The 20,680-nt window shown below is 44.2% G+C and overlaps 1 protein-coding gene across 5 annotated transcripts in view; it reads left to right on the top strand.

The window, feature by feature from the left end:
* The window catches only part of Palm2akap2 (PALM2 and AKAP2 fusion), a 465,668-nt gene extending 447,931 nt beyond the window's left edge, over positions 1–17,737 (top strand). For 4 of the 5 annotated variants that reach the window (XM_071600827.1, XM_071600829.1, XM_071600830.1 and 1 more), the window contains 2 exons: positions 3,253–3,431; positions 13,789–17,737. In XM_071600827.1, the coding sequence (XP_071456928.1) occupies positions 3,253–3,431; positions 13,789–13,887 (278 nt within the window). In that variant the 3' untranslated portion in view covers positions 13,888–17,737. The remainder of the gene's footprint in view (positions 1–3,252; positions 3,432–13,788) is intronic. The other variant, XM_071600828.1, reaches the window with a different exon arrangement.
* The last annotated feature ends 2,943 nt before the right edge of the window (positions 17,738–20,680 follow it).

Genomic DNA, 20,680 nt, shown 5'->3' on the forward strand with positions numbered 1-20,680 from the left:
AGGGAAGGTATTTGAACTCTTTCTTCTGATTCCTTGTGGGAGGTTCTGTCCCAATCCATAAGCATTTGCTAAGCGGCTAGTACATGTGTTTCCTCGTGGACTTAACTGGTTTTATCAGCTCGTGTCAACTGCCATGTGCCATGTACCACAGCTCCTGCCATGTGCCATGTACCACAGTGACCAGGACCAGCTAGGCCCTCCTCTAAGGGGGGTCTTCATTCAAATGCTTGGGGGGTTCACTGATAGTTGAAGCGGTTCATATCCTCAGGTCATTTTTGCAGTTTGTAACAGATGCTTCAGTAATCAAGTCAGCTTGTGAAAAGGCTGTCACAGGAGGTAAACCAAGTTCTACAAGGCTGGGGGGCCCTGCTGCCTGGTGTGCGAGAGGCAGCAGCTAGAGGCAGTGGATTTCCACTGTGCCTTCTAGACGTTTAGTGCCGGATGAGTGGCCATTGGGAGATTACCTGGACACTTGAGGTCAACAACTGGAGATGACAACAAAGCAACTTGGTATCTATTTCTGGTCCTGGAAGAGCTGCAGGATACTCATGAAACTGTGTGTCCTCACCCTTGGAGTCACATTATCCTTTGAGATAATGGTTAAATGGTAGCTGGACTCATTGGATGCTTTCTGTTCTAAATACTAATTTTATAAATGTTAACTAAGTCTTTCTAACAACTAAGGGCGGGTACTTCTGTCATCATATCCGCTTTACAGATGAGGAAACTGAGGTATAAAAACAGTGGGTTGCCAGCCCAGAATTACTTGGCACCTAAGTAGTGGATTCAGACTCCAGCACGAGGGCTCCAAAACCTGTGTGCTCACCTCTGTGCTGGACCACTTCTCAAGCCATCAATTTAAAAGTCAGTTGTAATTTTTAGAGGTGTATGCTAAGTGTACAGGGGTAAAATGACCCCAGGTCTGGGATTTCTTTAAAAAATGCAACAAGTGGAAGGAAGGACCACAGGTGGTAAAATCTTGATAAATATTTATTGTAGGTTATTTAAAAATGCCTATGGAGTCATTATTAGCAGTTCCTAACTTCTATAATAAAAAATAGAAACGATTTCTTGTGAATTTGGAGATTTTGAAATATTTGTTATTGTTGGTATCAAGAGTTTTAAAATTATCTGGATCATTGCATATGCTTTTTACTAAGTTGATCGGTGCAATTGTGGCTGTGAAGTGGAATCCCTCTTTTGTATGTTAAAAACTACTTTCCTCCAGGTGCCATGGAGCACACCCGTAACCCAGTGGCTTGGGAGGCTGAGGCAGGAGGACCTCAAGTTCAAAACCAGCCTCAGCAGCTTGACAAGGCCCTAAGCAACTTAGTGAATTGACCATGGCACACACCTGTAATCCCAGTGGCTCGGAAGGCTGAGGCAGGAGGATCGTGAGTTCAAAGTCAGCCCCAGCATAAAAGTGAGGCGCTAAGCAACTCAGTGAGACCCTGTCTCTAAATAAAATATAAAATAGGGCTGAGGATGTGGTTCAGTGGTCAAGTGCCCCTGAGTTCAATCTTTGGTACCTCTCCCTAACTCACCCCCCAAAAAAGAGAGAGACGGGGGATGGAGATATGACTCAGTGGTGAAGTGCCCCCTGGGTTCAATCCCTAGTGCCCCAAACAAACAAAACTACTTTCCACCTAGTCAACAAATGTGATGGCCTTGTGCCTTATTTTTTTATATTGATAAGGGTTCCCCTGCTTGCCAAATGTGTTCAGTGGAATAGTATAACATTTGAGTTGGAAGACCTCACAAAGACAGCTCCTTCCCAGACTCATTTGGCAGCTGTGGAAGTGGAAGCTCAGAATTTAAGTGATTGGCTGAAGATTAAAGTGGAACATTAAAAGCATGATCTATTGCCAATCACGTAACCAGTTAATGAGGGCGCAGGAATTAAAATCTGGAGCTTCCAAGCTCTAGGCCTTTCCAGGTCCATCAGAAGGAGCCTGTGCTGGTAAGGGGCCACAACCATCCGCATGGAGACTCAGACTCAGCCTACACTTGGGACTCCTGCTATGTCAGGCAGGTGCCAAGTAAGGAGTCTGGGATGTGAGATGAAGGCAGGGAGTTTCCCCAAGCTTGGGACCAGAAGGGGTCACGTGGGACTTCAACTTCCCCTGGCTCTATTTAGAGGACAAAATGTGGCTTCTTAAATGTGGCTTCTTCTCGCACCCTTTAAGAGCCTCACGTGGATCAGCTGGTGCCCCCAGTGCCACCTACTTTGGGGCTTGAAAGGACCCATTTATTCTGTTTTCTCCACATTCCTTCTTGCAGAGCCCAGCTGTGTCACCCTCAAAGGGCCTGTGTAAAAAAACCATTGCCATTGCACCTTCTCAGAGGTGCACCTGGGTCTCAGTGGCACTAAAGTCTACTCTTTGATGGGCCAGAAGCCAGGGCCCCAGGCTTTTCCCAAGAGAAGAATGAATGCAAATGGTCTTAGCAAAAGTGTCCAGAGTCTCCACACCACTGGCCTCATTTCCTTATCTGAGAACTCCTGGAGAGCATCTCAGATCTAAAATCTCACCACTCTACGTCTGGTGGATACCCCGTGCCCCTCACGTCCCACCACCATACACACTGCCTTCGCTGGCATTCGTCCCTTAAGGTTTGGAGGATCTCAAACTCAAATGCTTTCGGGACCCCAGCAGGTAAGATGAATGAATTAAGCTGACCCATGTAAGTCTGGAGTGACCTGGGAGGAATGGCCACAGTCTCGTTCAAAGGGTCTGCCACACTGTGATGCCCATGTAGAAAACCCCAGGCAGAATAGCCGGCACTTGGCCACCTCTGACATAGAGGACACCAGGAAGGCCAGGTTCCACCCCTGGTCACCCCTGTGACCTCTGCACAGCCTTAATACTGCAGAACCTCAGATTTTCTCTGAGGGCCTCAAAGGCTTCAAGGTGCCACCTCCTCCAAGTCTCATCCTCTGACCTGTAATAGAATACACGTCTCCATAGCAACCAGGGCCAGGATGGTCTGACTAACATATTTGCAAAATGCCCACCAGGCCCGTGTGATCTAACTAACCTTTTAAAACTAGTGTCCTTGAGGTCTCTGATGGATGGGTGTGCACATTCTTTGCAGTGTTTTGTCCCCTGTAACTAAATGGCCCACACTTAACCTTCATTCTGGGGGCGCCCTCGATGTCAGAATTGCCTTTTCTTTTTGCCGGTTTTCTCTTCTTTCTGAAAGCAGCCATGAGCAGATGAGCTTAGAAAGGGTGTTCTCTTCGTATTGTTTCAGGGAAAATAGAGAAAGTCAAACCTCCTCCATCCCCCACAACCGAAGGCCCCAGCTTGCAGCCTGACTTAGCCCCCGAAGAGGCTGCCGGAACCCAGCGGCCCAAGAACCTGATGCAGACCCTCATGGAAGACTATGAGACACACAAATCTAAAAGGCGCGAGAGAATGGATGATAGTAGTGTAAGTTTTTCCTCCTTTCCTTTCACTTTCCGAGGGCGGCCGTCTGTGTGGTATGTGGTGTACCAGTTCAGGTGTGGATGTGTATACAGTTGTCTCTGAATAGCATCGCGGTTCCAAAACCAATTTTCAAATGTGTGGTTTAACATGAGTGGATTGGGTTTGGGTTTCTGCCTTGATTCCCAAACAGTGGCCTTTTCTGGCCAAGGATAGCTTGAGCCCACTGGCAAGGGTGGTGCACAAGATGTTTGGTGTGTGGAAAGACAACACTCATGGGTGATGCTGCAGGCAGGGAGCAGGAGTGAGCGCCAGGGAGCCGCCTGACCTACTTTGTGCACATTCTGTGTTTTTAGAGAACTATGAAATGCTGCTTCTTCAAAATCTACATTGCGAGCAATCACTATAAATATTCCACAGTGCTCAAAAAGACAAGGGTGAGCTGGGAACGATGACACACTCCTGTCATCCCAGTAAATTTGGAGGCTGAGGCAGGATGATTGTCCCAGCAACTCAGCAAGGCCCTAAGCAACTTAGTGAAACACCATCTCAAAATAAAAAGGACAGCAGTCGTTGCTCAGTGGTAAAGCACAAAGCACCCCTTAGTTCAATAACCCGGTTGCCCCCCATACCCCACCCTCCAAAAAAAAAAAAAGGGAAGATATGTGTTTTGGGTTGTTTCCAAGCCTCTTATGCAGTTTGGCAAGAAAGAGCCATTTTAAATGACAGTTGAAAACCACACGACTACCCTGTCCCTGACCCCAGAACTTTGCATGTGGCTTTCACGTGAACTATGAAGGAAGTCATCCACTCTGGTTTCTTTGTCCTGCAAGAGACTTCAGAGTTGTTCCATACGGTCCCAAGGAGCCTGGGATCAGCCTCAAGGTTTCACGCCATCCCCGGGGAGTCTCGGGCATCATAATGATGAATAGCACCCCTTTCCCTTTAAAAGGTATCCTGCTTTAGATAATGAACTACCCGGTCACCTTAAACTTGAGTGCCCTGGGGTTCACAGTGGGAAAGTCCGCACCAATTTACACTTTTCATAACTCTGGCAGGCTCATCCCAGGTTAAAGGACTTCTGGGACGGAAGCCAGGACTGAAAGTTGCTTTCAAAATATGTGGTGAGAAAGAAAGGAAGAAAACGCACACAGGGGGAGCCTATGGTCTGTTCTCTGAATTTCACAGTGGCTTGGGGCCTGGCCTGCGGTGTCTGCTGAGGACATTCCTATTGGGCTTCACTGTGGTGGAGGCAGCAGCTCCTTCCTGAGCCTGTGGGACATTTCCTGCCCACTAAGTCTCTTTAGCCAGCCCTTTTTTGCAGCCCCAGTTTTGGTACAGAGTTCACATTTAGGTATTTTTGGTGGTCTGTGGCTGCTTTGAAAGGTGGGGCAGAAAAGTGTATCCAGAACATACATCAGCAACTTTGGTGGAGGTCAGCCAAGTGGGTCCCTCATGTTACCATGTGGACGGGAAAGAACAAATCGACCCTTTTAGTAGCGACCTGTACGTGCTTATTGTGTTGGAGTATAGATATTAGAAAAGAAACACTGTACACAGAAGGAAAGAGCCAATTCTTAGTCATCTGCTAGGCAGAGGGCTGAAGTCTCCTTCGTACCTGCTCTGATACTCAGGCAGCCACCTCATGAATGCCAGCCAGGTTGGATTTCCTTTTGGCATTAATGAAGCCAAAAGTAAAGTATGGAGTCAGCATTTTAATATTCTAATTGCCCTTCCCTTACACAGCGAAGAGGCAGCTTCCTATCTCTATTTTGCCCAAGTAAATCAACATTTCAGATAAGGAAGAAATCTACGAACAAATCAAGCTGTTGCTATTTCCAGGTCCTGGACGCAAGGCCCAGTGTTTTGAAGTAGAACTGACATTACAATCAAACCAAGTGTGTTTTTGAAAATTCTAAGAATAGGACAAAACTTATTCAACCTGGTGTCTCCTCTTTTCAGAGATCCAATCTCAAAAAAAAATATACTCAGATTGCTTCTAAAGCAATTACATGATTTTCAGCCAGACTAAATTTCTGAGCCACCTCTTAGCATGTCTATTAGCCCTTCCAGTTTAGGGGATCTTTTCTGTTGTATCTATATGAGTCACTGGAAAATGCATTGAAGTTTTCCCCCTAGCTGGTCTGTGGCCCCCTTTCCGTTTTTCTTTAGTTGTCTCTTATATGAGAAGGACCATAACAGAGAGCAGGTGGGTTGCTTGGTAGCCTGGCTTCCTATCCTAGAAGCTAAGGGCAGTTCTTCTAAAAGTAAAATAATTCTGTTCTCCTGCTCAGTGCACATACACTGTTAGCAGGGCAAAATGGCATTGTAGATTGTGTACCCTCAAGTGGCTCACGCTGATGTCCCCAGTGTCACCCAGTGCCATACAGCATCTGCCCTGGCATCTCACCAGCCAACATTTCCTTCCTACAAGCCCCCTGGCAGCATTTCTGCCTGCCCTTTTGGAAATTTGAAACCACGTTTTAAGGATCCTGTGGGTTCTCCCCCAGGATCAAAACCTGAGCCTAGAAAGTAGCAAGTCATTTATAAATTGAATAAAAAGAATCCTTACTTGGTCTGCATTCTCAAGGAAAATGCAGACCTAAAAGCAAAAATGACATATAACTGGGACGTGTCTGTGGTGAGATTAACTCCAGACACATTGATAGCAAAGAGCATGAAGAAAGAGAAGGAGCCCGCATGAACCAAGCCTGCAGTTTCCCTGAGAGAATTCTGCCATCAGAACTGAGAAAAACTGTTGCCATTTAAATCAGGTCCAGGGTCCCTCTAATCACATCAGAGCAGTGGCAGGATGTGGAGCTGTCCACAGCGCGGGGGCCCTGCTGTCTCCAGTTTTCCCACTTAATGAAAAAAAAAATACAAGACAGGCCAGGGGGTCCCTGGCTCAGGGAACCTGCTCATTTTGCAGTTGGTGAGCAAAAACGGTCAGCGACATATGGAACATTGCCCAAAAAAGTTATCCCCAGATGGCTGTACTTACTACTAGAACCTGAGCAAGGCACTCCCTTTGTGGTCAAAGTCCTCACCCACCTGGACGTGCTTCCTTGTTCTGTATGCACATCAGTGGGTGTCTCCATGCTCCATGTTTCTGCCCACTCATTAGTAGAGTCCTTGGCTAATTTTTTGAGGAAGGAGGGTTGTATGGCCACCCCTAAACCCAGGGCAGCGCACCAGCCTACACAGATCCTTGCATGTATTAGAAAAAGACCCTGTTTCCTCAGGGAGGCTGCAGCTCTGCCCCAACCTCACTGTTCATCCTTTTAATCATTCACTCCTTTAACCTGGTAATTTTGCAGTGGGCCCAGATGTAGCCACCTGAATTTAATTGCGGGTTCCTCTTCTCCGGAATTGTTATCTTACTGGAAATGCCCTTTTTCTGAGTCTGATGCCATCTCTGGTCAGTCCTGCAACTCATAATGGACTGATGAGTCATTGTTTCCTAAAGAGCTTCTTGGTGCCTTGCAAAGGAGCTGTCTTGAGGTGGGGATGGAGGAGACCCTGCCCACTGTAGATCTGGAGGACTGTAGGGCTGGCAGGCACAAATCAGGAGCTATTTGGATTGCTTTCCTTCAGGCCTCAAGAAGCCCTTTAGGGAATGGATTCACGAGGCCATTTAGTTAAATGACTGCATTTAGTTAAACAGTATGCTTTTGTTCCCACACCATGACCTGAGCCTAGGAAGGTGAGGGTTCATTGGTTCTCTTGAACATGTTGGTAGATTCCTCCTCCTTTTCCAGTTAAAGGGAGGTGGCCTTAGTCAGCTCAGGGGCATGAGGAATATTGAGCCTTCTGTGTGCTCAGTCCCATCTTCACTTCTAACACAGGATTTACTCAGCAGGGTTTTCCGTCTCCCTCCCTCCCTCCCTTTTCTCCTGGCCTTCCTCCCCTCTCTCTGGCTTTTTTTTTTTTTTTGGTGATGCTGGGGATTGAGCCCAGGTCCCTGTGCATGCAAGGCAAGCACTCCATCAACTGAGTTAGATCCCCAGCCCCCGACACTGTTACTATTGAAAGTTCTTGCAACCACCCTTGCCTGTCTCTGAATAAGAGAACTCATCAGTTCCCTGGACTGTGTCAAAACTGGGGTCTGGAACTTCCTGATTCTCTAGAAGAATTCCCATCTCAACTTTCCCTCTAAATGAAGTCATGCATTGAGATGCCGCTGTACTCTCACTGAGTGGGTGAAGGAAGCCCATCTGCCCCAGCGCCCCTCCCTTCCCCAGGCCCTAGAGGAAGCCCAGCCACAACCAAGGATGCTTCACGTTGTCCATCTCGTTCTAGGGCTGTTATGCCACAGGGAAGGTGCAAAGGAGAGGAGAGCTCCGAGCTCCTCATCTCCCAGCCCTTAGTCTGACCACTTCAGAACTGTAATTTTTTAGTGTTCCATGTAAGAAATTGCTGATGCCCACAGATTTGTAAGCCCATAGTCTCAGGGGAACTAAGTCTATGACTAACAGTACCCCAAACCAGTCAACTCCTCAGATGCCCTATGCAGTGTAAATGCAAGCTCATTACCACAATTCTGGAAGGGGCTGTTCCACATTGGTTCTTTTGTCTCCTTTCCCATAGTTAGATCTACTCGACCCCCAACCCCGTGGATTTTTACAGAGGACTTTTAGTCTTCTAGAAGAACTAAGATTATTTTAGTATTGTAGTGCTCATATTAATTCTAAGTAACCATCCTAACTGGTGATCACAGGACCACCCCACTCCAGGGTACTGATGAGGGTGGCTGTGTATATGGTCACCTAATCTTTAGAGATTAGGGTCTTCTTTGAGTGAACCTCAAGGTTCAGAGAAGCCTACAGGAAGAGTTTTTGAAAAGCTGGCTCCAGAGTCTGGCAAATCCAAAATGGAAGGAATCTCGTTAATTCAAAGTGCAGAAAATTTGAAAGCAACATCTTGAATTAACAAAGTGCAGCTTATCTGATATTTTTATTAAAGGATAATAGGGTATCTACTTGCTCCAAGAGATACAGACTTTGAAATAAACAAATATCAGATGAAGCAAGTCTTGGCGTGGGTGTGTGGTGGCCTCCTGGAGTGACTGCCCCTCCTGCCCTCCCCTGGCGTGGTACGAGTTCCAGCGGTGGGGTGCTCTGTGAGTGTCTGCTTTGTACTAACCCTGGTCTTTTCCCTTCCTGCCAGTACACCTCTAAGTTACTGTCTTGCAAGGTGACCTCTGAGGTACTTTTCAACTTGTCTGTCTTGGTGTCAGTGCATGCTCGATGCAGGTGCATGCTGTTGTGGTTTGCCGTTTCCTGATGTGTTACATGAGAATGGCAAGAAAAACAGCTTGTCTCCACGTGGATTTCCTCCTGCCTTTTCTGAATTGGGGGACTGCCTCACGGTGCTGGAGTCCATGCAACGATGATTCCCTGTGCTGTGCTGTGCGGTGAGGTTGGAGAAGACCTTGCCCACCCGTGGATCTGGAAGACGTTTGAACTAGAGGGCACAAATGATGGGCTGTTTGGCTTCTTTTAGTTTCCTTAGGCATGAGCAGCAAATCTAATCTGGTCTGGTTAGAAAATAGTACAACTCATGCAGATTGAGCTGTTGATTCTAACCGGTCCCTCTTACCTTAACACAAATCCAGAGAGCTCCCCCATTTCATGGATTTAGGATGAGTTATTCCAAATATGAACCAACCCCATGACCCCATCCTTCTGATCTTTCAATTTATACTTTTGTTTTGGAAGCTTCTTCCCAAAGGTCTCTTTCTTTCCTCTCCAACTTACACAGATTTTATAAAGATGTGTGCTATGAGAAAGCACAATGTTTTCCTATTTTTTTTTAATTTATGTTTTACCATATTTTTCTTTGTTGCTATGAGGAAGGACAGTATTTTCATATTTTTATTTCTGTACTAATTTTTATTTTAAAGAGAGTCTTTCATATAGTCATCATTTAGTCACCTGGTTTACGATTTATTAAGGATCTACCATGTGCCAGGCACTGTTCTGTGTTCCTGATGTCGTGGAGCCGGCATGCAAAGTCCCCAATTATAAAATGCAATCTGATAATAAGACCTACTCCTCCAGCTTTGCCCATTCTTATTATTTCATAGCACTTGCTAAATATTTTTAAAAGAAGTTAATGTTGCAAATACAACTCGAGCCCTCTTGTTTCTTCTCCCAGTTCTTATTGCTCAGTCTCTTTGTCACACCTTTTCTCTCCTGAGAGGTAACTGTTCTTGGCATTGGTATTCATTTTCATGCATGCTTTTATACTACACATATATGTACCCAAAACAATATCCTATTTTTTTTGCATGTTTTTGAACTTTCTATAAGTGGTAAGTCATATGGTGGTAGCCTCTGCTGCTGACTATTCAGTCTGCATTGGTTTTAGATATGCTCATGTTAATACCTGTGGCTCTAGAGCATTCAGTATATCTGCTGTATAGTATTCCATTCAATGAATATATCACTATTTATTCACTCCTATGGATGGAAATGCAGGTTGTTTCCAGTTTCTATTTTTGTTTGTCATTATAAACAATGCTTCACTGAATGCTATTGCACATTTCTCCATGCACCTAGGAAAACAATTTTCCTAGTAAGAGAACTGGGTGTAGGGCTACTATGTACTTACATTCCCTAAATATTGCAAATTATTCTTCAAATCAGTTGTGCCAAATCCATGTATCTATGTACACCTAAACAATGTTCTAAACAATCAAGCATGTTTAGGTGTACATGCATGCATGCATGTATGTGTATATATCTCTATGTATCTCACTGTTTAGCAAAATAATTATATTTAACTATAGATTTGAGCTGTCAATTATTTGCAATTTTTGTTCATAACACAAAGTGAATGTTGAGAATACCATTCTGTGTTCCTTCCTCATAGTCCAAGTGTGGTTCTCATCTAGGGAATGACAACTTAGAATTAGACACTAATCTCATCTCCTATTTCAGTGAGTATAGTTTAGAACAGTGACAATCCAGTCAAATGTATGTGAGGAAGATAGAATTGGACACAGTGTAACTTTTACTGAAGGGAAAATAAGAGGAAAAAATATCAATATTTAAGAGGGGTAACTCATTAACATATCTTTTACTTCACATCCCCCCAAACTGCTGTATAGTATTGTCCTATGCTGATTGCCATAGAAGTTAAGCTGTGCACTACACATTACAAAGACAAAAACAATGTTAGAGGATTGCTCGGAGAGAATTGATCTCCCCCGACATCATCATCCTGAATTTGAATTAATTCGTGAGAAAACAAAAACAAATCAGGTCTCGGTATTATTATTATTATTATTATTATTATTATTATTATTATTATTTTAGTTGTAGGTGGACACAATACCTATATTTTATTTATTTTTATGTGGTGCTAAGGATCGAACCCAGTGCCTCACACGTGTTAGGCAAGCATTCTACCACTGAGCCACAACCCCGCCCCTGAGTATTATTTCATATTAATTATTTTTTAGTTTTTATGTTTTCCTCTCTTTATTTCTGTGGAGAGTGTGTGTTGCTCTTTTCCGGTGCTTCTCCCTCCAGGCTCTCACGGCCACGTAGCCTGATGGCTCTGAGCATCAACTCTGCACCTAGAGTTTGCTGGGTTCAAATCTTGGCTTTTCTTCCTACTGACTGGGCAACAATGGGCAAATTACTCGACCTCCCTGTGCTTCAGTCTCCATCATGTAAGATGGGAGTCATGATGGCCTGAATCTCACAGAATGTCCTGAGGATTAAAACAGTAACTGGTTTGTAGTACTTATGATGTGTGTGCTACGATTATAGCCCTAGAGGCATGTGCTTTTAGCCCAGAAAAGAAAAGGATAGATTATAAAAGTAAATATGCAATAATTAAAATAATAACACTAAATTTGCTAGAGATTTACATATATATGTGCACACACACACACACACACACAGATCTGGGTTTTAGTTAAGGAGCAAGTGCTCATCCCCAAGAACTTGACTTTTGAATCTTAAAAGGCCAATTGTAGGATGGCTTTACTCCAACATAGTCCTGGATCACAGGGCCTATGAACCCAACGATGGTTTTATGCTAAGGTCTCAGTTATTTCAATGGTGATTCATTTAGGTGATTCATTTATTGTCTTGTCTGTGCTATTACCAAGGAATTTAGATTTTATCAGAAAATCAGATCATGTTAAGTGGTCATATAAATTAAGAGAAATGAATTAAGAAAGGAGAACTCATCTGATGTAAGTTGACCAGTAGGTGTTCAAACCCAAACTCTGTTAAATGTTCCCCTAATTAGGAGTACTGACGTCTGCCCATCACATTTTTTTGTGACTAAGCTCCATGAGGAAAGGGACTGTTCTGTCCCCAACATGCCAACACTCTGCCTAACCACAGGTAGGACCCCAGTAAATGCTTGTAAGGTGAATGGGCGGACAGATTATAGCATGAGTTCCTGAAGAACATGGCAAGCTAAATCTGCTCAAGTTGATTATTAAATAGGGTTTAAATGACAAGGAACATTTGAAAAGGATGGGGACTCTTATATTCAAAACCTTGGATTTATTTCCAGTTTTTTTAATAAACCTTTCAACGTCAGCTTGTATTGCAGTCCAAAAGGCAGTTGATCATTTTACACAAGACAGAGTCCCTTATATAGATGCTTTGTGCTTATATTCCACTTCATATAGTGCAAATCCTTCCACATGATGATAGAAATAATTTTTGAGACCTTATTATTACGTTTTAAACATTATTATTACTCATTAAATTATTATTCACGTGGAACCATGCTAAAATGCCTTACATACATTGCCTCATTTATTCCTCAGGTCAACTGTGGGTTTTATGATCCTATTTTACATGGGGACACTGAGGTGCAGGGGTGACTTTTCCAAGGTCACACAGTCACTAGAATTTAAACCGAGACCTGCCTGGACTCCAGAGTTCACACTGCCTCCTGAGAAAGTCTGCCAAGTAGGGCAGATGTAGATCGCCAATGGACAGAACTGAAAACAGGGCCCAGGCCTTGCAGGCCCAGTCCAGTTCTGGTTCAGTTCCATGTTATCCCACATTGGCCAGAGAAATGCTCTAGACTGTACCAGTTCTAGAACTATTATTTCTCTTAATTTGTTTTTCTTAGATAATAAGGGAACCTCGGTGTGCTTATCAACAAGACACTTGATGACATGGCTTAGGTGCCTCACAATGCATCATTCATTCAGCAGACATGACTGAGTACATCCCAGCTCTCCCTGCTGGGGGCGAGTAGGGAGGGCTTTGCAGAGGAAAGCACATCAAAGCTCCATTCATTGGACAAAAATGCAGAAAAGCAGGTTGAGATGGACCCCCAGACCTTTAGTCTCCTCAGAATCTGCTTATGCCTATTTTAGCAGCCCTGCCTGTAACCTGCATCTCCTGCTTCTCTGGAGTTGCCAACATCTGTGTCCCCTGCCTAAATGATTATTTTTAGAATAATCAAAGCCTTCATTGCAGTTTGGAAAACCAACCAGTACTGGCTCTAATGAACTTTTCTTTAAAATCAGAAACTCTGCACCCTAAACTAATGCCAGAGTAATTGGTTGGCATGATTGGTCTTGCTTTTACTGCAAGACCTAGGACCTTTTCTCGTATGTTGGCCACCTAAATGCCATTCATCTGCACCTCATCTTAATAAAATTACAGCTGGAACATTTTGGCTAAAGTCTTCCACTCAGGAGTTTACAGATTGTGCTAGTGAACAGGAGGGAAGGAGGACCCATTTCAGTGGTGGCAAGCCCACTTGTCTTTGATGTTGTCACCTTTGATTTTATTAGTACACGTGGTCCGGAAGAAGTTTCATCAAAATGCTGAGATTGCTTTTTGTTGACCCTCAAAAGCTATATTTTTCAGTTACTGATTCTTTGTGTTTAATTATGCCAGAGTAGATTGGTGTGATACAAATATGATCATACCTTACATAGATCCACAAAGCTTGGCTTGTATCCACACTGGTCCAATAGTTAGGGATTCCTTTCTGATCTGCCTATTTATGAAGAGACTTAAGAGGATCTATCCTTGTGCCATCCAATATAATAGTTATTAGCCAAAGGGGCTATTTACAAATTTTAAGTAAGTTAAAATTAAGTTAAATAGTAAAATTAAGTTAAATATTTAGTTTCTCATGCATGTGTTTCAAGTACTTGGTAGCCATGTGGCAACAGTGGCCACCATATTGGATGGCACAGTTCCAGTCTTTCCTCCCTGACCTCTCTACCAACTGCAGTACCAGACACTCCATTACTTTTCATTCATGTTGATGCTGTTGAGGAGGAGAATAGAGGAAAGAAATGGGAAGTTGGCTCATGTACATAATTAGCATCATGAACCCTGGGTAATTTTTTTCCCTTTCTCTTCAGGTCCTTGAGGCCACACGGGTTAATCGAAGGAAGAGCGCACTGGCCTTGCGCTGGGAGGCAGGGATCTACGCCAACCAGGAGGAAGAGGACAATGAATAAACTTCCTTCGGCCCGGGAAACTTCTTTGGTGCTTGGGATACCAAGAAACCAAGAAATGATCACATCAAGCATTTTGATGGACTATTTATTAAAGTGCATACAAACTCAGCAATCCTTCTGTAGACCGGAAACTGCAACACACAACGATGAAGAATAAAGCAAAAAGGGGGTCCACCCGTCGAATTCTGAGACCCAGGAGTCAGAAGAGAAAGGATTTCTTTGTGACTCAAAGAAGCCTCTGGATTTGGACCAGTCCACAATTGATCCAAAAAGACAAAGACATTATAAGATTTGCTGAGGGCAGACCTTTGACCAGCCTTGGTGGGTGATGAGGACAGACAGTGAGGATAAGTCCATTCGTGAGCTGTAGGGCCCAGGCTGTTGCCATCTGTGTGGCACAGGGTATTTCTCTGCTCTGGCTTCCCACCCCTTGCTCGTGGCATCCAAGGTGTTGGATTGGCGCCATTTTCTCCAGCCGCCATACAATGAATGGTGTTCCTCTCTGTGGTTGCCCCAAAGAGGCAGTTATGATAATATTTCTCTTACATTTGATTATTTTTAATTGGGAGCAATTAATGATTGCAATGCATACAATCCATATTTTTAAGACAATATATCTTCATGTTGCAGATGCAATCTCTTCTACACTAGGAGGTTGAGGAATGTGGGGTGAGAAAGCCAAACCAAATGGATTATTTTAGCTTTAGGATCTTGTCCGCTTATACTCTTGACTGATGTGTAGTTTAGAAGAACACATTTTCACAATTATGTTTCTTCACGTGAAAACTATATTTAGTGGGCAACAACTATTTTTATGATGGGATAGGGGAATATAAACATGAATAAAACCTGTACACATTGAACAGCTTGGTTCAAGATGGTAGGGGTATTTTTAGATGGCAATAATTGGGGGGGGAAAGGTCAAACTCTGCCTTAGAGAGGTAGATGGCAAGAAATAAAAGTGTTTATAACTATTTTGTATTATAAAGTGAGCCTTAGAGGTAGTAGGAAGAAGGAAGGGATGTTTGGGGTCAATAGAAAGGAAACATTAAAGTCAATGAAGGTAGGGAGAGAACGAGGGAGGAGGGAGAGGGAGGAGAAGGACGTGAAAGAGATTATTTTTTTGGCTGAGTGCTTTTCAGGATGCTAAAGAGAAAAATATAGAATAGAAATTTTAAGTACAGGCTTGGAATCAACTACAAATCCTAAAGATGGGGTGTGTGTGTGTGTGTGTGTGTGTGTACACCTTTGTGTGTTTGTGTAACGAGTGTATGTTCACGGGTGTGTGTGTGTGTGTGTTAAATTTCAATTGCTCACGACACCTGAGTGTACAGTTATTTCCTCCAAAGCTGTTAGCCAGCATCAGGAGTGAGTGAGAATTTCTTTTTTATGAAAAGGGATATAAAGGCACCGAGCTGATGCAGTATTTGTAATATTAAATTGACCTAACATGGTATTTGCATGAATCACAATTGCAGAGTTTTGAGTAGTTTTGTAATTTGACATTTAGGAACGTATCCTATTTATTCCCATGCTTTGGATTCATGCTTAGTATACACTAGAGGATGCTAGCTTTACTCTTTTCTGTCATTTAAAGCAATATGATAAGGGCATTCAGTAATTGGGTGCCCTAAATTTCTGGATGAGAAAATGTTCTATTTCTGGCCATGAGAAAAATAACTAACCAGCCTTCGTTATTTTTCCTTTGTTTTAAAACTATTTTTTTAAAGCAATAATTAAATTAGATCTCATTAAAATTCTTTTTTTTGGTTTTAATATTGTTATGTCATAAGCTCTGATATGTTATTCTCATAAGTAGCAATTCCACAAAACCCGTATGTAGTGTTACCCACATTATCTTTGCTTTTTTATCTTTGCTAGTGTTGACTTTGAGGGAAAGTTTATTCACAAATGGTGGGCATAAAGTAAAAAGATGGAACTGGCCAATAACCCCTAAAGATCCTTTCAAAGTGCCTCTGGTACCTGTCATATGCACCCACATTCTGCAGATTGTAGCCAACCTTGCATGTGGGCATTTGGCAGTTGGGATGGTTCATTCTCCTGAATGTTCAGCCAAGTGCTAGCCATTGGGGGACACTGAACAAATAAGACCCCTGATACAGGAGTTCATTTTATAGTGGCAGAGGCTGGCATGGAGCCAGGTATTCCCAGGAAGGTGACCTCCATGTTAGAGCAGAGGTCCTGCCCCATTGGAATGGGAGCGCCCAGGAAGGAGGACCACCATTTGTCTAAGGATTTCTGGGCTGAGGACCGAATGGGAGGGGCGTTCTCTAAGGAGACACATGCAGAAGAGCAGAGGAGGCATCAGCACCTGTGGCCCTAAGCACAGTGGCAGTCAGGATGGTGGCCAGTAGGCTACATTTATGGGTTGCTCAGGAAATACACTGTGCTTCATGCTTTGGGACAGACATGGAACTCTTAGAGAGCACAGACATGCTATTGACTAACTCCCCCCATTTTTTCACAAGAGGGAACCATTGTCACCACTTACCTTAAGCTTTTGTTCTGTCTGGAAGGGGATCTTGTACCCACGGGACAGCTGCAATGGAGAAGAGCTGGGGCCGGGAGGAATGTTAGGAAGCCACCCAGTTCATGGAATCACTTTCAAAGCAACCTTGATTGAACAAGAGGCATTGATTGCTCTAGAGCCAGGATCCCTTGGGCCACACTCCACGAATAGATGAGGAAATAAATGTGATTTCTGTGACTGTTTCTCCCAGTCACGGACCTGTTTTTACTGTGTCCCCTACATCTCCAACTTTTACTAGTTCCCCCAAATTGCCTTCTGGATGACTGCTATTTCCTTGCTCTACTCACTGACAATCCCATTGCATTCCTATTAAAAATGTAAATTACGGTTCACTGGGGTAGAGCCAGGTTTTGTCTGTGCTCTTGTTTTTTTTTTTTTTTTTTTTTATTCATTCAAGAAACATTCCCCCTCACTGCCACCCCATGTTTGCACCATGGACACAGCACTGTGCTCTGGGATCCCACATGAACCCCTGTAGCTTCCTGAAGATGGAACAGACCCCTGGAGAAAAGTCATTCCTGCCTAATCCACTGGGAGAAAGAGGCTCAGGAAGCTCTCGGCCTCACCCTTCAATAGCACACAAGCTTGTTAATGTCAACTAGAACAAATTTTGAGATTTTGCAAACGTTAGAGCCTTCCCAGAAGTATTCCTTGCTGCAGAGTTTGTGGATGTTCAGTTTCTTCCAGAACCGATGAACCACTGACACACCTTGGTTCTCTCATCCAGAAATTATGGAAACAGGGTCTGTCAGTGACAGAGGTTGGTTGAATTCTACTTGGATGACAATGCAATTACCCATGCATGCTGCCCACCCTAGGCGATGACATAGAAGCAGTATCTATATCAGTGTCCACACACACACACACACACTCATAACAAGAAACACTAAAGCAGTGTTGACTCTTGTCGCTGAAGACAAACATTTTTTTTTCCGAATGAAGAATGGATTTAATTAAACTATGTATTGGAAAAAAAATAGCCTAAGTATTAGAGAAGGTGACTATATCCAGTTTTAGTTACAGAATCAATTTCCTGAATTTTTAGCATTCAGTGAGCTGCCAATTTTGATTGTGTTGCTCTTTATCCAGATGACATTTTCTTTCTTTTTTTTTATGGAGGAGGGGAAAAAAGCAGCAATACTGTGTTTGAAAATTATACTCTGTATCTGGCTTTCCTGTGTATGTTAACCACTTCGATGTTATTATCCTGCTTCAGTTTTATAGTGATTGTGAGGCATTCAATGCAAGTATACAGTTATTTTCTCATTAAAAACCCGATGTGTGTTGTGTTTTTATAAAGGATGGCTACTTGTTTAACTGAGGGGAGTTGGGAAGACTAGCCTAACCTTGAGTACATGCCTGTGCCCTTGGCCCCTGCTTCTGTTGCAGCACGGATGGGACAAAGGAATGCCATTGTAGCAGACTGTCCCCAAAGCCCCTTCTCGATATACAAGATGGTCGGTGGCAACCAGATTTTGGCACTGCCCGCACCCCCCCCCCCCTTTCTCTCTCCTACTAGGAGTGAATCAGGGCGCACCCTACCACTGAGAAACACCCTCAGCTCAACCCTTATTTTTTATTTTGAGACAGGGTCTCCATAAGTTGCTGTGGCTGGCCTTGAACTTGATCCTCCTAACTGCTGGATTTATAGGCGTGGGTTATGTGCCTGGCCACTGTATCTCTTGTAAGAACCTCATGGGGTGCAGTGTTTTGGTTTCCATTTTGCATGTGAGGGAACTGAGGCTCTGGTAGGTTAGTTTGTTGATGCCATGTAGCTCGTTGACGGCAACATTTGAATTTGAACCTGGGCATCCTGACTTGAGTGTTGCTCTTAACCCCCGCACCCCAATCCCCCAGAAGCACACGATGGCACTTTCACATATGAAGCCGGAGCAGACCTGCGTGAGCTCTGGGTGGGCTGGCAACGTCTCCTCCTGCTGGCCCTCCAGGCTCAGGTTTGGTGTGAAAATTCGGAGGAGTGGAGTTTGCAGAGGAGCAGCAAAGAAGTTTCTTCCTTTGGATGAACTTTCTCTGGGCTCCTCTCTTCGGGATCATCTCTCCCTGGAGATGGTAAGAGAAGATGGCCTTGGCATTCCCACTGTTGCCAAAGAGGAATCAAATGATTGTGTGACAGAAATACAGCAATGCATTAAAATTAAAATTGTGGTGATGGTTGCGTAACTCCAAATTGACAAAATCATTGAATAGTATATTTGAAACGGGCAAACTGTATTATGCAAATGATACCACAATAAAGCTCCAGCCAAAAAAGAGTGGGGGCTTAAGGGAGGAGTAGGGAAATAAAGGAACCCAGAGTACGAGTTTGGGGAAAAGGGCCAAGGACACCACGTACCTTTAACTGGAGGAAAACATTGCCTTTCATGTCAACAGTTTATGGCCTCCAGTCCACCCACTAATAAGGAAGGAAGCACCCTGTGGGGCACCCTCTAGGAACCAGGGGCTATGGAGACAGTCCCAGATTTGGCGGCCTTAGGCAGAGCCGAGTCAGTCAAGGAACTGCCATTTGGTGGGTGGAGGCACTGGGAGGTCAGGCTGTGACAGGCCAGTTTTCTCAACTGATGGAGAAGGGATGCCGAGTCTGGGGTAGACTGGATGCAAGTCTTTTGGGATTCTTACTAAGCAGGTTCTCATCACGACCCTCCCATGTCAAGGCATCAAGACTTCCCTAGGCCAAGGGCGGGTATGCAAGCTTGTGGGGGTCTGTGATAGAGGCTCAGTGGGAAGGGTCGGGGTCTATGCCCCTTACCCCAGGTTCATCTCCATGTTTTGATGGTGGCAAGATGGCGATCATCATGGCACATGTAAGGTGATGAAGTGACCTTGGAGCACACCCCTCCCTGCACAGAACCCACCCAGAATTCATAATTGAGCTGCTGGGGACACAGAGAATATGGGGGAACTGAAAAGTAGAACTTGGAAGGTTCTAAACGTAGGAGATGATGCCAAAGGAAAGAACAGGGTCCCAGGAGATACCTGGTGATGCCACACTGGCAATTTCTAAAAGTATCCTGCCTTCTCTGTAGGGGAGGAAGAAGAATGTTTGCACAGTGCAGATTTCTTGTACCAAGAAAAAAATGATCTCAAAGCCCACTAACTGTGATAGGAGAGCTCTTCAAACTTCTGAAATTCACAGAGGATGGACTCTGAACCACTGGAATGAAATTGCAAATCTCTATTTTTTTCTACTTTCAGAACATTCTAACTCTTCAGTGTTCTCTAGCAGGTACCATCAATGTGCCTGTTGGGAGCTGTGGTCCTCAGATTTGAGTGGGGCCCATGTCAGCTGGAAGGCTCATTACACCCAGTTGGGGCCCTTCCCCTGAATCTCTGATTCAGTGGGTCTGAAGAGCAGCCCAAGAATTTTCAACAGAGTTCCCTGGAGATGCTGCTCCCACTGGCCCAGAGAACTCATTTTGGGAATCAATGGTCCAGAGTGATTCTCAAGACATGAATAAGTGTGGTCCTACCCCTTAATGTTTGAAAACTAGAGGGTGAAGTTGGAGATGTGGCTTGGTGGTACAGTTGCTTTCCTAGCATGCCCGAGGCCCTGGGTTCAATCCCTAACAACACACACACACACACACACACACACACGCCTGGGAAACAGATTCTTGCCGCAGGTGCATATGGTTCTGGGTGTTCGCGCTGTTTGTGGGAGCTTTGTGCGCTTGCCCAGCACATCAGTTCACCACTTTGTGGGTTTTGGTTAAGCACCACTTCAACTCCGATTATCTGGTGAGGCCCTCTGACAGGGGCTAGGCAGATTAACAGGAAAGAAAACAAAATTTACATCTGTTCGGAGTTTAATTTCAGGTCCCGATCAAGGGATTCATTTGACCATCAGAAATTTTGATGGTGCACAGTGATGACAAAAGTGTAAATTTGGACTTAACATAAGGAGTCGATAGCAAGTTAAGAGGCCGAGCACCGAGATCTCATGCCTCTTTGTTTAACTTTGGCTCGTGTCTTTCACAATCACCAGGTGAAGTATGTTTTCTTTCATTACCGGGTTTTGTGGTCAGCAAGAAGGCCTCAGGGCAGCTACCCCTTTTACCCTGTCCATTGTGTAAGTTAGGAACTGCCTGGCGGGCCAACTAAGCAGTGACAACAATAGCCCAAGCAAATAGTGACCTTTGTTTTTGAGAATGGTAGAACTGGAAATCATCTCTTGATTAGGCCATTAGGATCAGTGGTGCATCATCTGACCACAAATCTCCACCT

Source organism: Marmota flaviventris, chromosome 13, assembly GCF_047511675.1.
Source record: "Marmota flaviventris isolate mMarFla1 chromosome 13, mMarFla1.hap1, whole genome shotgun sequence".
In the NCBI taxonomy this organism is placed as follows: domain Eukaryota; kingdom Metazoa; phylum Chordata; class Mammalia; order Rodentia; family Sciuridae; genus Marmota; species Marmota flaviventris.